Below are 14,624 nucleotides of genomic sequence, written 5' to 3' on the forward strand. Positions count from 1 at the left end.
TGAAAACCTAACCAGGAGGCACACAGTTGGGTTCTGGGTCACACACATTAATGCATGGACACAGTAAGAATGTGGAAGAAGGTGCTTTGTTAAAATGAAACCAAAATCCATGTTTTGGCTTGTATTTAAAACATAATGTTTGTTGGAAATCTCACTGCAAAGCTCTATTGAACACACCAACCTCATGCAGAATTAGATTGTGTGGACGCTTTTCTCCAGCCGGGACAAGAAACTGGTTAAAGTTGATGGGAAGAAGGATGTAGCTAAATGGATGGCAAATAAATTCTTAGGCTTCAGCAGATCAAAGCATATTCATGAGTTTGAACATCCCAATCAAAGTTCAGACCAGATCCAATCAAAAATGTTCTGCAAGGCTTATAAATTAATGTTTACAGATGTTCATCTTCTAATTTGACTTAACTTGACCTATTTTGCAAAGAATGTGTAAAACATTGTGTGCAAAGTTGGTAGACAGACAAAGCCTAAAAGACTTGCTATAACTGCACTCAAAAACTCAAGATTTTCTTTCTAAAAATGTTTAAAAATCATGATTCTCCTTTTGTTTTATCATTATGTGCTATTTTGAGTTGGTCTATCAAATAAGACAACAAGTAAAATAAAGTTGCAGGTTTTAATGACATAAAATGAAAAAAAGAGAGATATGATAAAAATAAAGAAATGGGGTGAGATAAAGCATATAACCTCTTACTTTTAATGTTTCTTATTTGATTAGTGGAAACAAAGGAGGCAAATCATTCCCACTTTTCATCCCTGCATCTTTCAGGGGAGTACATATATATCTGAAAAGGGACAGAAGACTTTTTATAAATACCTTAGCACTAACTTGAAGAAACATCTTCCTTCATCTTGCACCAAGATGCATATCCAAATAAATGCAACTGTGCACATATTATATGGTGTTTTTCCACTTCAGTCTTGTTGATTACATATTCCTCCTGACATTAGCTGAGCTCAAAACAATGACAAACTCAGCAATTTCTAACATTTGATTTCCTTCTACTCCCATCAGCTGATACCTCTGAGTCAGAATCAGATGGTAAGAAGTTTTTTGAGTTCATTTTTGCCATATCAAACAAAGCAAACGCATAAAGAAGACTTTGACAATGTGTGCACCTTCCTGTGCAGAAATCAAAACATGTTCAGCTACATTAAAGTGAACATGTTCTTCTAATTAACCTGTGATAACCTTACTGACACATCCAAACAAGTTGCCTTTTGTTCAGTGATTAAAGTCCCATCAGCCAAAAACCACATTCATTGGGGTTACGTTCGTTCAGTGCTCTGCCTGCCGACCCCTGACATCAGACGTTTGGTGTTTTCGTTGAGCAAAAGAAGAAGCATCTGCAGATTGCAGATTGGATGACTCTGTCAGATTTTCACTGTATTACCTCATATGTCTTCTTGAATCTGTCCCTTTCACTTCCCTTTCTGTACTGCCTTTTGTCCTGAAAGCCCCTGAAAAACAAAAACTGAGCACTCAACCCTAAATGATCTGCGTGAGTAAACTCTGACTTCTTTGTGTGTGTTGTGTGCTAGAGGTAGCACATTCCATCAGCACAATACAGACACCAAATTTATTTGATTTTTTTTGTGTTGCAGCAGGTTTTGACTGTAAGAACTTTTCTCAGAAAACGTTGTCTGATTCTGGTGCTATTGTTAACACATTCAATGTGTTCCAAAGAGATTAAAAACAAGATCTTTCAATGCGTTCTCTTTCTGGAATAGGCTGGTTATCGTCATGATTTCTGTGTGACACAACTCCTCATTCCAAACCCTCATTAATCATTATTGTGTTGGAACATTCGGATCAAAGGGCTTTAGTTATGTTTACTGTTATCACATTTCAAGGAAAGCCAATAAGTTTTCTTATTAGAAACAAGCCAGGCAATTTATTACACTTAACCAATCACTGGATAGTTAAAGTGACGTCACTCAGTTATCACACGGTCCTGTTATCGTGGCCTCGCACCAATTACCTGCACAACATTTTCAAACTTTGCTCCTATGTAAATTGGGTGTCTGTGAAAATAACACTAAACGGAAACTTAAAAATCTAACAACATTGCGGTCAAGTTCTAAAGGGCAAAGATGTTTAAACGTGGCCACATAGGCAGTCTGGGTTCCACAGACCTAAAACCATTTATTGCTTCTCTGATTATGAAGTTATGACTGCAAAGCACCACAGATTAACTTGGTTTCTCTTTCACAATGTTCAACAGATCACTTCAGCTATGCATTAAAGATTTTATTCTTTGTTTATGGATTTTGAGTCTTTTCTTGTTCCACTTGTATCTGGCAGCAAAAGCAACAACAATGTTGTAAGGCTCTAATTAGAGCGGTAAAATAATATACTTGTCTGACTGAAAGACCAAGCGTGTCTATAATCAAAGTAACAACACAGTCCATGACACATTTGTGCAGCAACACAAATATTTACTGCGTAGCAAGTTGTAATAAGTACTTTCTTTAACCACAAACCTCTATTTACTTTGCAATTTGCTTTTCTTTCACACTCTTTGACGTAAAGCCGATTTCATAGCATTTATTTTATTCCATGGCATCCACACTTAATGTTCCCTGATTTACCCATTCTAATCCGTTTTTTGCACCATGGGATTTTCATCCCACAAGCCTACACATGCACATCATGCCATCAGGACATCCTATTTGTTTGAGAATCACATATCTACTGTTTGAAACATGAGACTGGCATAAAAAGGGAGCTATTTGTGATGGAGGTGGCTGGGTAATCTCTTTGTGGCGATAAATGCTAATGCAGGTCATTTGAATTAAAATGTGGATGTGAAAAGCTGCTTTACATCCTGGTGTTAGACGATGCTTTTGGTTGAGAACTGATTTGTCAACAATCAGAGTAACACAAACCTGCAAAAAAGAGCAGCAAATAAAGTGTTGAGACTGACTCTCTGGGTAAAATGTAGAGACATACAAATATAAAAACTATAAATAATGTTTGTGCAAAACAAGAAAAAAACAAACTTAGATATTTTTTAAAACTTAGATCACTCTGTTTTTTTCAGCTCATGAATGCCAAAAAGGTGCATCTTAATTCTTTTTCAGCTTTTCATGTTTTTTACATTTTACATAACAATTACGTTAGATTTATTTGACTGAATTATTCACTGTACAACAAATGCAGCTAACATTTCACTTCAGCTGTAAATATGTAAGTAATTATACACAAATCTTTATTTGCTGTTTGATTTACCACTCTTAGACAATGAATTTCAAATGTCTATTTCATCACTCTAACTTGTGTTTATTCCTATTTTTCCAAAATACTCAATAAAATAAAAAGGGCTGGCAATTTCTGGACACAACCTGGGGGATTTTCCCCCTGTATCCAGCTCTGGTTGCGCCCCTGATTTCTAAACCTTTACAATCATTCTTGTTACATGTTACTGTAACAAAATAATCTACCTTCTGGGATTAATACCGTATCTCTCGCTGTACTCTAATCTGTCTTGTCAACTTTATGAGGACAAAATGCGACGCAGAAAATTCCGCCGCAGAAAGAATGAATCACCCCGCTGCAGGTTTTAACTTTCACCTTGTTGCTTTCGTGTCAGAGCCACGCAGCGCGGTCAGCGCCTCTAACCAGCCATGCAAACTGCTGAGAACTTCGGACGCCGTGTCGGTGGTGGCACGCTGCGTGCAAGGACACGCGGATCTGTGCCGACAAATCACCATCACGCCATGAACGCACGCGCGAGCGAGAGCGTGAGCAATCACTCACCCCATCAACCCCCTCATCCTCCTCCTCCTCCTCCTCCTCCTCTCACCCCACCCGTTCCACGCGGAACAGCAGCGGCACCCTGGGACTATAAAAACCCTCCGCCACAATCCTGGGAGCACGAAGGAAGCTCAACCTCTCAGGTGAGTGATGCAATAAACTAATAAAAAATACTTAAATGGCTGTTCGCCTTGATCTGATTCTGAATTGTTGAATTTAGCTGCTGCTTTTTCCAGTTTCTGACTTTCTTTACTTCTTATTTATATTCCAGGTGTATCTTTCTGTTCAGCAACCATGAAGGCTGTAGCTCTGATCCTGGCTCTGGCAGTCATCACTGGTAGATTTTGTGTTGCTTTGCCACATAACACACAATGCAATTTTTTTTCTAATTATTAATGCGTTGTGTTTATATCCACTGTAGGCTGCAATGGCCGTGTTGTGCGACAGGCTGAGACCTCCATGATCCGCGTGGAGAACAGCGTGGAACGATTCCTGCAGTACATCATAGACCTGAACCAACAAGCCGATGGAGTCCTGGAGAACCTCAAAGTCCCTGAGCTCAGCAAGAACTTGGAGTGAGTGATGTCTTCTGATTGCATGTTCCTCTCTGCCATTGGGACCAAAGCATTCTGATGTTTGGTCTGATTTCTCCAGAACTCTCATCACTGAGACCATGAGTGAGCTTACAACATACAGAGACGGCATCCACAGCAGGCTGGCCACCTACACCGCAGGTTCCCCAGGCCAGATCCCTGAGGATCTCCAGCTTCTGGCTAACAGACTGCAGAAAGACATGACAGATGCCAAGGAGCGCAGCACTGAGTACCTGAACGAGCTCCAGACCATGGTTGAGGCGAACACAGATGACGTCCGCGGCCGCATCACCGCCTACACAACAAAGCTGAGGAAGCGCCTGACCAAAGACACTGAAGACATCAAAGAGTAAGTTGGGTTTTGGCAATCTGCCTGAATAAAGCTTTCACTCGTGTGTAACCTAAACGTTCCCCTCTTTTCTTTCTCTCCCTAAGCACCGTGACCACCTACATGAGTGAGATCCAGTCCCGCACCAACCAGAACCTAGACACCGTGAAGGAGAACGTTGAGCCCTACGTGGAGCAGGCCAGAGAGAGCGCCGCTCAGAAGCTGAGGGACATCTCCACCCTCCTGGAGACCCAGGCTCAGACCATCAAGACCCAGCTGGAAAGCAGCATGAAGGAGCTGAGCACCTCCATGGACAGCAAGCTGGAGGAGCTAACGGAGCTGCTCTCCCCGTACGCCACCCAGGTCCGCGAGCACCTCGAGAATGTCATGCAGAAGGTCAAGGAGACCGCCACTGAATAAAGAAAAGTGGTTATTGAGGTTGTAAATGATATCAGAGGAAGGAATGAAGATGGAAGTTACTGATGATGTATATTTCTTTTGCTCTTATGTTCAGGATAGAGGGGTTTAAACAGAGGGAAGGGAGATCATCTCCTTTCTGTATTTTCTTTACACTCCCTTTATGCAAGTATCTCAGTCACCAAGAGTATATCTTCCAGAAAAGAGCAATTTTTTTAATGTTACTTTTTCTACTTTACTACTGTTTATCCTCATTAGTTTTGCATTCAAAGTTTTTTTTTCCTGATTTTTCTTTTTACATTTTGTTGCTGGGTTTGGATGCAACACACACAACTGTCTTTCATTTCAATAAATGCACTGAATAAATGATGGATTCATATACAGCAAGGCGTCTGCTAATTCCTTTGCACATGGGCAGAACTGCTAAAATCTAACTCTGTTATTGCTGTACTTCATAGAAGAGTGGACAATAAACTGACTTCATGCATAGCTGACAGTCTTTTTGCAACAACTTCCTACGAAAGCATTCTTTGTTATTTTTTCATGATGTAAGCCCACAATGCTGCTCTCTGTCAGTGTAACCTCCAAGTTTGAGTGAATAAAGAATTCAGAAAAGATGTTTTTCACTTGCATGGCTTGTTTCTCTCATTAAACATTCAAGACTGATGCATTATTTAAAATGACATAGATCCAGTTACACTCTCACTTCAGAGGAGTGTTCAATGTCCTCACTTTCAAAGTATTTTGACTATAAAATGAAGCAAGCTCAACTGTTTGTTTTCTCAGTTTGTGGTGACTGAATTAACTTTAATGCAATCAAACAAATACTTTTTTTCCTGGATGAATGTTTCATTTCAGAGTTCAATAAGGACCTTCCAAAAAAATGAATCACCACATCTTAGCCAACCTCTTGCTCAACATTTGCCGCAGGATAAAATGATACGAGATATGTATTACCATCTTCACATAAAATACAAGAATAAATACATAAGAATGGATTCTGTCAAGGAATTGTTCAAATAAAAGTTCAAAAAAAAAAATAAAATAAAATACAAGAATAAAGCCCAAAATGAAGGCTTTTCTTCTCTACTGTTCTGTTTCTGCATCTAATCACAAATCAACTGTATTACCACTAAGTGCCACCCCTGCATCCTCAAGCCAACTTTTTTGTGTCCAGTTCAGACTTGTTCATATTTGCTTTCAGATTCCTTTCTCTCAATCCCAGCAGGTATTTGGGAACAAGCTGTGCCATTTACAGTGACATTGTACCAGTTCCAGCTTCATCTGGACTTATGCAGGCTTGAACAGATGTGCCACTCAGATCAACAAACGCACAGACCTCATGCATGTCCCCGTTCATTTTTGGGATGAGATCGATGGCTGCATGTCATGCCATTTCACATTTCCGTTAAGTTTCTGTGCCTGAACAGGATCATTTGTTACATAAGAGGATGTGTTGAGAAAGTCTTGGCACATATTCAAGCCTTTTTATTGGCTTCGGCTGTGCTGAATGCATATAACATCAAAATAAGCATTTGCACCTGCTGAGTTTGATAACCTCTTTATGTCTGTCAAACTCAGCAGGGCTTTTCCTTTGAAGTTCAGAGCAGAGGCCAGTAGGGGACACCATTCACCCCCTTCACTGACCAACATCCGTCCTCTCACCCCCCTGTGTACGGATCCATGCTGCACAAACTTGCAGCTGTGTTTTCTTAGTTGGAGAGTTAGATAAACTATATGCCTCATGAAAAAAAAAAAACGTGAAAATGAGACTTCATGAAAGGGAAATACTTGATTTATAAGACTGAAATGAAAGCATTGTGTCTGACTTTTGCATAAATTTCCAAACATGGTTCCAGCAAATTGCCTTAAAATATCCAGAGTGGGAATTTACATTATCTGGCAAACAGTTTTCAATGTTTTGCATATATTTGGACTCTTTTATTATGACACTCCTTAGAAAAAAATAACACAAAAAAAACCCGAGTTCCTTTTCAAAGCTGTTTTCAAAGTTGTTCAAATACTAAACAGTTTGTCTGTGTGTAATTTAACCAGGATGTTTTCACACCTGATAGTCAGGTACACTACTAAGTGTGAAAACTATCAGGACAAGATTGAGGACCAAACACATTTGTTTCATTTTCAGCTGGTGCCGTTCGCCTTTACACTGCACTGTCAAACGAACCGAACCCTTTGAAAAACGTGATCCCCCTGCCTTTGCTTGTGGCAGCGTTGTACCAAGAACCACTGAAGGTAGTGAGACGAAAACCTCTGAAGAAAACAATGAGCTAAACTTTCTTCTTCACAAAATGCAAAGTAAAATATGAAATAACATCAGAAAATAGCGATTGTAACATTTCTCTTGTAGTTGGTAAAACCATTTCTTCTGCTAGCGCTAGACCAGGGGTCTCAAACTCCAGTCCTCAAGGGCCGCTGTCCCGAAACTTTTAGATGTGCCTCTGCTGCACCACACATTAATAAAATAATTAGGTCATTAGCAAGGCGCTGGAGAACTTATCTACACAAGAAGGAGGTAATTAAGCCATTTCATTCCAGTGTTTTGTAGCTGTGGCACATCTGAAAACTGCAGGACAGTGGGCCTTGAGGACTGGAGTTTGACACTTGTGCTCTAGACTTACATGCTTGTTTCGGTTGTATTTACCCAGAACTCTGTGCACTTTCATCCACTTCCTGCTTTTGAAGTGGTCTATGGTCCCCTTAGCATTCACATATGCATTCAAATCACTTCAACCAAGAAGTAGGCATACCAGAGTTAGCTTTTTTGATCTGCATCAGAGTTTGATAGCTCAATCACACCTAGCCAAATGAACGACAAATTCAAGGCAAACAAACTGGAGTTAAATTAAAGCAGACTAAACATGGCTGGTGTGAATGCACCCTAAATCTGTTCTGTGAAGGCCTCAGAGACCAAAGAACGTAGCAAATAAGACAAGGAAAAAGTTGTTGAGAAATTTGTAAAACAATAATAATCCAAGCACTGGACATCTCACAGAGCAGTGTAAGATCAATCTCCCATAAAATTATGGTACACAAGACAAGATCTGGTGGAAGAATCTATTTGCAGGACAGCTATTACACACACTTTAAAAATCTGGACAATATCCCAATAGTTTGGGATATTGCAGATTCCTTTCTGCAATATCAAATATCAACTTTGAACCTTTATTGCACAATCTCGTACCTACCAAGACTTTGCCTTCAACCTAAAATAAGAAGGTAGGCAAGAATATCATAAATCAGAGCCTTGATAAGTCTGCAGTAGGGCCAGAGGTCTCTGGTGCAGGTTGGAGGCTCTATCAACATGATTTCCAGCTTATTGTGCAAGAGTGGTGAGATTGTTGAGATGTTGCAAAAATCTAAAACAAACATGGGGAAGGAGGTACTTTGGCCAGAAGGGGCACATTTAAACCTTTAGGTCCAAACACAACATCTGATGTGTGGAGGAAAACTAACACCATCATCTTAAACACTCCAAAGTGAACCATCTCAGTGGCAGTGTAACGGAGACACTTTTCTTTATGAGGGACTTCGAAGCTGGTCAGAAATAATGGGAACATGGAGGGAGTTAAATGCAGGGCAACTAAAATATCTGTTAGAGGTTGTGAAAGACTTGAAACAGGGTACAAGTTCATTCTCCAGATGGACAGTGACCCGGGACAGGCAGCGACAAGTGGAATGGTCCAGACCAAATCATATCCAGATATTAGACTGTGTCAGACCGAATTTCAATTGAGATTCTGTGACCTAAAAATTGATGGTGCATCCAATATGACTGGGATCAGTCTGCATAGATTGCTTTTATTTACGATAAAAAGTTGTTCTTAAAAAGTATACATTGATTTATCACTTTTTATATTTTTATCAAAAGTTTTGAAACCAGTTATCTTCTGGTTTGCAATAATGCACAATTTTTTTGTGTGTCAGATAAAAATACTCCCCGAAAATATTATGGACATTGACAAAGTGTGAAAAGTTTCGAGGTTCAGAATACTTTTGCGGGATGCTTTTGTGAATAGGACACAGAACTTTTGAAGTTCAGAACTTCAAAAGTTCTGTGTGCTGTTACACATGAGCAATTTGTATTTGTACTGTATCAAAATTAATAAGGGAAACTGCTGACATAACACTACAAACTTTGGACAGATTTAGAAAAAGTGGATTTCTTTCTAAGAAAAATCATTTCACAAGATCATGAAAAACATGTTTACAGTTTCTTTCTGTGTGAAGGGGCACTTTGTTCAAAGTGAAAGAATGACTAACACAATGAGCAGCTGTTTATCACTCATGAAATCACTCTCTTTAGGGAAGCTGTGTGTATTTTCTGGCAGATAGAGTGAAACTCCTAGAGTAAGCTGCCAGTTGTTTTGAGGATTACTCATGAAAGGTAAAAACAGGAAAACCACAATAGGTCTGCTTGTTCAGCACTTCTGCTCAGTCTGTTCCTATAGTGTGTCTGCACTTTGAGAACTGCCCAGCAACAATCTGGAAAAGAAAACAGCACAAAATAAGCAGGTGGTAACTAGCCCATGACTGCTAGTAACCTCTCCTAAAACATCCCCATGGTGCTATTGCCTCCTTTTGAAATCTCTTTCTTCGCTTCGTTTTTCAGTGCTCTTTAGTGCTGGCACACAACAATGGCCTCCACGGGGGCCTGGGTAAAACGCAAAAACAGGCCTTTCTTAAGCTCATTATTGCAAATTAGAAGCACAGTAGACGTCCTCTTTAACACCCGATGCCTCCTACAATTATTCAAGAGGGGCTCGTATGCACGCAAGGTCAGGACTCATACTTTAACCTAATTGGCCTCTTCTGAACAAAAGACGAGAATTTGGGGTTTCAGGACCCTAATCGTAATGTCAATGCCTAAATTGTGGGCTTTACATCGCAACAATAGGACTGCCTGGTTGCAGTGATTAGCAATAGAATGACCATTGTCGCCAAAGTCAAGATTGTGCATTTGATTTGCCATGTATAATAAAAAGCTTTAATTGTGGGTTACTGCAGTGCGTCGACTGTCCGTCTCTTTGACGTCACAAGCTGACTGGAAAACTGAGTTGCATGTGGTTCTGTCTTGGTCATTTCCTTTTTTAAAAAAAAGGAAGATGTGCATGAACCAGACAGTGAGTGTTGCAATGACATTTCTAATTCGAGAGGCAAATGAAAAACTACCAAAGCAACAAAAAATAGGTTCTGGGTCATCTTGCCCCTTCATCAATTTATAAGCCCATTTCATAGATATATGTAACAATTTAGACACTTAAAACTTCATATCCATGAGACAAAATTTGCTTTCATGTACTAAATAAATTATGGAGATAAATGGACATAGAAAATACCCAAACATCACAGGTAATTTTATTTAGCTGTTTTATTTAGCATTTGATATAGTCTAATTTGCTGGATTTTTGTATAGATGCTACTTGAAAAGGATAATTTCACAAACACAAGCCTGACGATTGATCACAAAATTGCCAAATGTGCCAAAAGCAAGCACTAAATGCATTCTGGTCTCCTTTGTTTATGGTGCGGTTCAGTTTTTACTGCCTGATGTCACCACACACAGGTCTACCACAGCAACTGCAACATTTTTTGAATGGCTGCCGGCCTTTCTAGATGTTTGGAGGTTTGTAATGAAAGGACAAATACTAAGTTAGTTTCGAAATAACTATTTTTACTTGGATGGACATCGCCTTAAAACCTTTGAGTTTATACTTTGAGTTGATTCCAATCTGCATGTGTAAAACAAACTTTTCTGTGTAGAGCACCAAGGTTGGCTCTATCACAGGGACCCAGGTCCTCTTAAATTGAGCTGTGTATTTAAACAATCTCTCATATTAAAAAGAATCACTCTTGGAATCAGCATGGGTGCATAAAAGACACAAACAGTGACATTGTGTAATATAACATTAAACCATTTAAGTCCAGTTGCCTTCCAACACACTCTTGTCAAGTTATTACGTGGAGTTTTCTTTGACACAGAGTTAACTGTGGGCAACTATCCAGGTCCAAAGTAGCTCACACATAGCTCATGTCTGTTTTTCTGTCAGCAGTGAACTCTGTCCGTCTGCATCACCTGCCTGCTTATCTGTTCAAACCACGTTTTTGCTGATGGATCAGATGAAAATTTCACTCCCTTTTCTTCTCGTTCTCCCTTTAATCACAAGACATTGTTTGTGATTTAAGTTCATCATTTCATCAATATGCACCAGTTGTGCAACATTTTATTTACAGTAGGCCTGTTTCGCCTGTGAGCTTTTTTAATGCAATTATATGAGTGCAGATCAATGAAATGGGCAGGGATTCCTCAAGGCCATCGCGTCTACGTGTTGACCTAAATCTGGTGTTTTGCATAACACTCCTGAAACGGGGAAGGCTTATAAAAAGCAGGGACACTCTGACCATCCAAGACACACCATTTTTTTTCTGCGCAGAGACGGAAAAGAGGTATGATTTACACTTTATCACTTAAAAAATTACGTTTTTGTAACTTTGTGCTGAAAAAACAATAAGTAAATAAGAAGGTAAGGAAAAAAAAAAAAATACTGAACCTTTTGTTTTTTGGAAAGTTCTGCACTTCTTTGAAGGCAAAACTTTAATTGTATATTAAATAATGTGCTTGCTGGAGAAAAACAATCTATTTCAATGTTTTTCAAAGAACATCTATGCTTGCAATTTAATGCCAATTCATAGCATTTTTCTGCTTTCTATCCTTAGGAAAAGAAGTCAAGATGAGACTGTATCTTGCAGCTGCCGTGCTGTTGCTGGCTCTTGTCGCATACACAGGTGCTTCTTAGTGTTTTCATACAGAAAAGTCTTGCATGTTTCTTTCTGCTATCATCTTGTATGAAGATTCTCATTGTCATTGTTGCTTTCACTGACTTTCAGAGGCTCAGGATGACTTTGCAGAAAGGTTCTCAAACTTTGGGGATCAGCTCACAGAGTTCGGCAAGAATGTAGCTGAAAAAGCCAAGACCCATTATGACACCATTTCGACCAGTGAATTTGCAGTGAGCACCAGGTAGACCGATACACATAAAATGTGTGTAAGTTCTTTCTTTTTAAGTGCATGACTCAAATTTCATTTTGAACCTTCACAGGAATTGGTTCACAGAGCAGTTCCAGAAGATTAAGACCAAGGTAAATGAAATGGCCAGTCAATGACCTGCCCTCTGTTCCCAACGCCCACGCTGACAGATGACTTGCTTCTACACCATCTCAAGGCTGAAGTCACGATGCTCAACAAAATGGATGAAAACTAACCTATTTCTGCCAATTTATAGCCTGTGATCTTTTTTTTGGGAAAACTGTGTAAAAGTGCAATAAAACACATGGAATGGAATAAAATGTTCTGTTATATCATTATATTTCTGTACAAATAAAGTGAGAACTTCTAAACAAACAACAAGGCCCTTGTGGATTTTGTTTCTTCAGATTTAGCTGAATGATCAAGAGCAGACAGAACAATCTGAGCTATCCAAGACGCCTGATAACAAAAGTCCAGATGATGTCAGCAAACAAATGACACTTTGAACTAAAATAAGCAGATTGGTTGCTTCTGCATTGCTGCAGTGAAATATATAAAAAAAGAAAAGAGACATTTAAAGAATTTAGTTTTTAAAAAACTTAGTTCTAAGAAGAGAAGGAGACAAATATAAAAAACAAAAAAGACTTGATAGGATGATAAAAGACAGTGATCAAATATTTTCTCTCAGAGCTGAAGATTTTGTTGATAATCACTCAGTGTGAATTCTCCGGAGGAAAGACAACGTTTCTGAATTTGTGAAAGAAAGCCGTATTCTAATTCTGACATACTGATGTCCATTCGCATTTTGCCATTGGCCACTGGAAAATAAGCAAATTCAAATACATTTTTTTCAACTACATGCAAAACGATACAGGTACAAACACCCAGAGTGTATCATCCCCACCATGAAATGCATTTTTTCAGCAGGACAGCAACATAGTCAAAGATCATGGGCAGATGGATTGGGGAGCAGGTTGGGTGGGGGGAGTCACCTTCCAGTAGCTACCCCCATCATACAGATAAAGTTACAACTGAATAGTTTAGACCAATAACTGTGGCTCTCAGGATTCACTGTCCTGCATGTTTCAGGTGTTTCCTTGCTGCAAACTAATGCAGTTCTTAATGGCATGCTGAGAATGTTACTTGAATCATGTGTGGTGGAGAACAAAGACTCTCAAAACCCACTGGATCCTTAAGACTGAAAGCCACTGGTTCAGACTAAGCTGTGTGTTACAGCTGTAAGTCTAAGTCTAAATTTAATTGAAAATATGTACCACCAAGATGGTCCCCGCTGTGCTTCAAGTCTAGCAATAAATAATGCACCACATACTGCCATATCCAACACCTCTCATATCAAACATGTCTAATAGATAACGGTTTATTTCTGTCGGTTGTCAGGACCAAAGGGCAAACGCCAACATGGTAGCTTTTTGGGCATTTCATAATGCCCCTGGTATAAAGTCACTGTTTATGATCTGTTAATAATTCACCAGTTATCCAGGTTCAATGAAATCTTTTTCGCTGAAGAGAACAGTGACAGAGGTCAGCCGCTTCTACACAAAGGCCACAGGTTTCTGTCACATGGCGCCGACCTCCACAACTGCGGTTTCTTTAAGATTGCAAAGTCAGCTTGGTGAAAAAGCTTTTAACCGACATGTTTGGGATTTTATTCTTGCGTCGTTGCTTCGTGAAGGTTTTTGTTTGAAAATTTCTAGTTCTATCCAGCATCTCTCTTCCCTGATCTGAAGGGATGCTGGGCCTAATGATGGAGTCCCAGGTGAAAGGGTTTAAATTCTTAATTGGGCTACATGGCTGAGATACTAGATTTTTAAGTATTCTGGTCTACTAGAAAATAACATTTCAGACAGAGTTGCTTCCATTTAGAACAAGTGAGGTGAAAAGCCCATGTATCTACCAAAAACTCAAATCAATATGAGGTGGACTCTGGCCCCTGAATGATCTTTTTGTACCCGTCTTAACTAAAACACGTATCTCTTCTTTGGAGACTTTGCCTGGTTTGTACACATTTCAGCACTCGCCAAATGGGGTGAGATATGCAAGCCAAAGGGCGCATCGACAGCTAACGCAGGCCCTAAAGAAGATGGCAGCAGTTCAGAACCCGTGATTTTACAAAAGACGCATTTTGCAAATCTTTGCTGACACAACAATCTGCAATGTAATATAACTGCACAAAATGAACACAAAATGTGATACTTGAAAGATTAAACTAGACAGTTCCAAAAGTATTTTGAGTTTTAAGCTTTTTAAATCCCCAGAACTGGCAGCTACTTCAAATGTCTTTGTATTGCACGTGTTTGTAGTCTTTGCTTTTAAGAGGGAACAAACAGTAGGAATCAGATTGGAAAATAAACCCACTCACTGGATCAGGTTCAGACATGTTGCTTTGCTGTCACTCTGTGATTTGGCAATAAAATATTGAAGCAGAGAAAAAAAGGAAAACAAGCTCAG

General features: G+C 39.4%; 2 protein-coding genes across 2 annotated transcripts; both read left to right on the forward strand.

Moving 5' to 3' along the window:
* Positions 1 to 3,834: 3,834 nt before the first annotated feature.
* apoeb (apolipoprotein Eb) lies at positions 3,835 to 5,727 on the forward strand. Its single transcript, XM_008431169.2, has 5 exons — positions 3,835 to 3,915; positions 4,044 to 4,109; positions 4,194 to 4,347; positions 4,427 to 4,714; positions 4,801 to 5,727. Exons 2-5 carry the CDS (start codon positions 4,067 to 4,069, stop codon positions 5,111 to 5,113), a joined length of 798 nt encoding a protein of 265 aa, XP_008429391.1. The 5' UTR covers positions 3,835 to 3,915; positions 4,044 to 4,066; the 3' UTR covers positions 5,114 to 5,727.
* A 5,721-nt stretch (positions 5,728 to 11,448) lies between these two features.
* apoc1 (apolipoprotein C-I) lies at positions 11,449 to 12,536 on the forward strand. Its single transcript, XM_008431168.2, has 4 exons — positions 11,449 to 11,575; positions 11,846 to 11,914; positions 12,017 to 12,149; positions 12,229 to 12,536. The coding sequence occupies exons 2-4, from the start codon at positions 11,860 to 11,862 to the stop codon at positions 12,290 to 12,292; spliced, it is 252 nt and encodes an 83-aa protein (XP_008429390.1). The 5' UTR covers positions 11,449 to 11,575; positions 11,846 to 11,859; the 3' UTR covers positions 12,293 to 12,536.
* The last annotated feature ends 2,088 nt before the right edge of the window (positions 12,537 to 14,624 follow it).

This window comes from Poecilia reticulata, chromosome 16 (assembly GCF_904066995.2).
Source record: "Poecilia reticulata chromosome 16, P_reticulata-male-v2, whole genome shotgun sequence".
NCBI lineage: Eukaryota > Metazoa > Chordata > Actinopteri > Cyprinodontiformes > Poeciliidae > Poecilia > Poecilia reticulata.

Bases quoted from the DNA above. Each gene is read 5' to 3' on its own strand.
- apoc1 (XM_008431168.2), top strand. From the start codon at position 11,860: ATGAGACTGTATCTTGCAGCTGCCGTGCTGTTGCTGGCTCTTGTCGCA. The intron at 11,915-12,016 runs GTGCTTCTTAGT...ACTGACTTTCAG, and splicing joins GGCTCTTGTCGCATACACAG to AGGCTCAGGATGACTTTGCA. The intron at 12,150-12,228 runs GTAGACCGATAC...GAACCTTCACAG, and splicing joins GAATTTGCAGTGAGCACCAG to GAATTGGTTCACAGAGCAGT.
- apoeb (XM_008431169.2), top strand. From the start codon at position 4,067: ATGAAGGCTGTAGCTCTGATCCTGGCTCTGGCAGTCATCACTG. The intron at 4,110-4,193 runs GTAGATTTTGTG...TATCCACTGTAG, and splicing joins GGCTCTGGCAGTCATCACTG to GCTGCAATGGCCGTGTTGTG. The intron at 4,715-4,800 runs GTAAGTTGGGTT...TCTCTCCCTAAG, and splicing joins GACACTGAAGACATCAAAGA to CACCGTGACCACCTACATGA.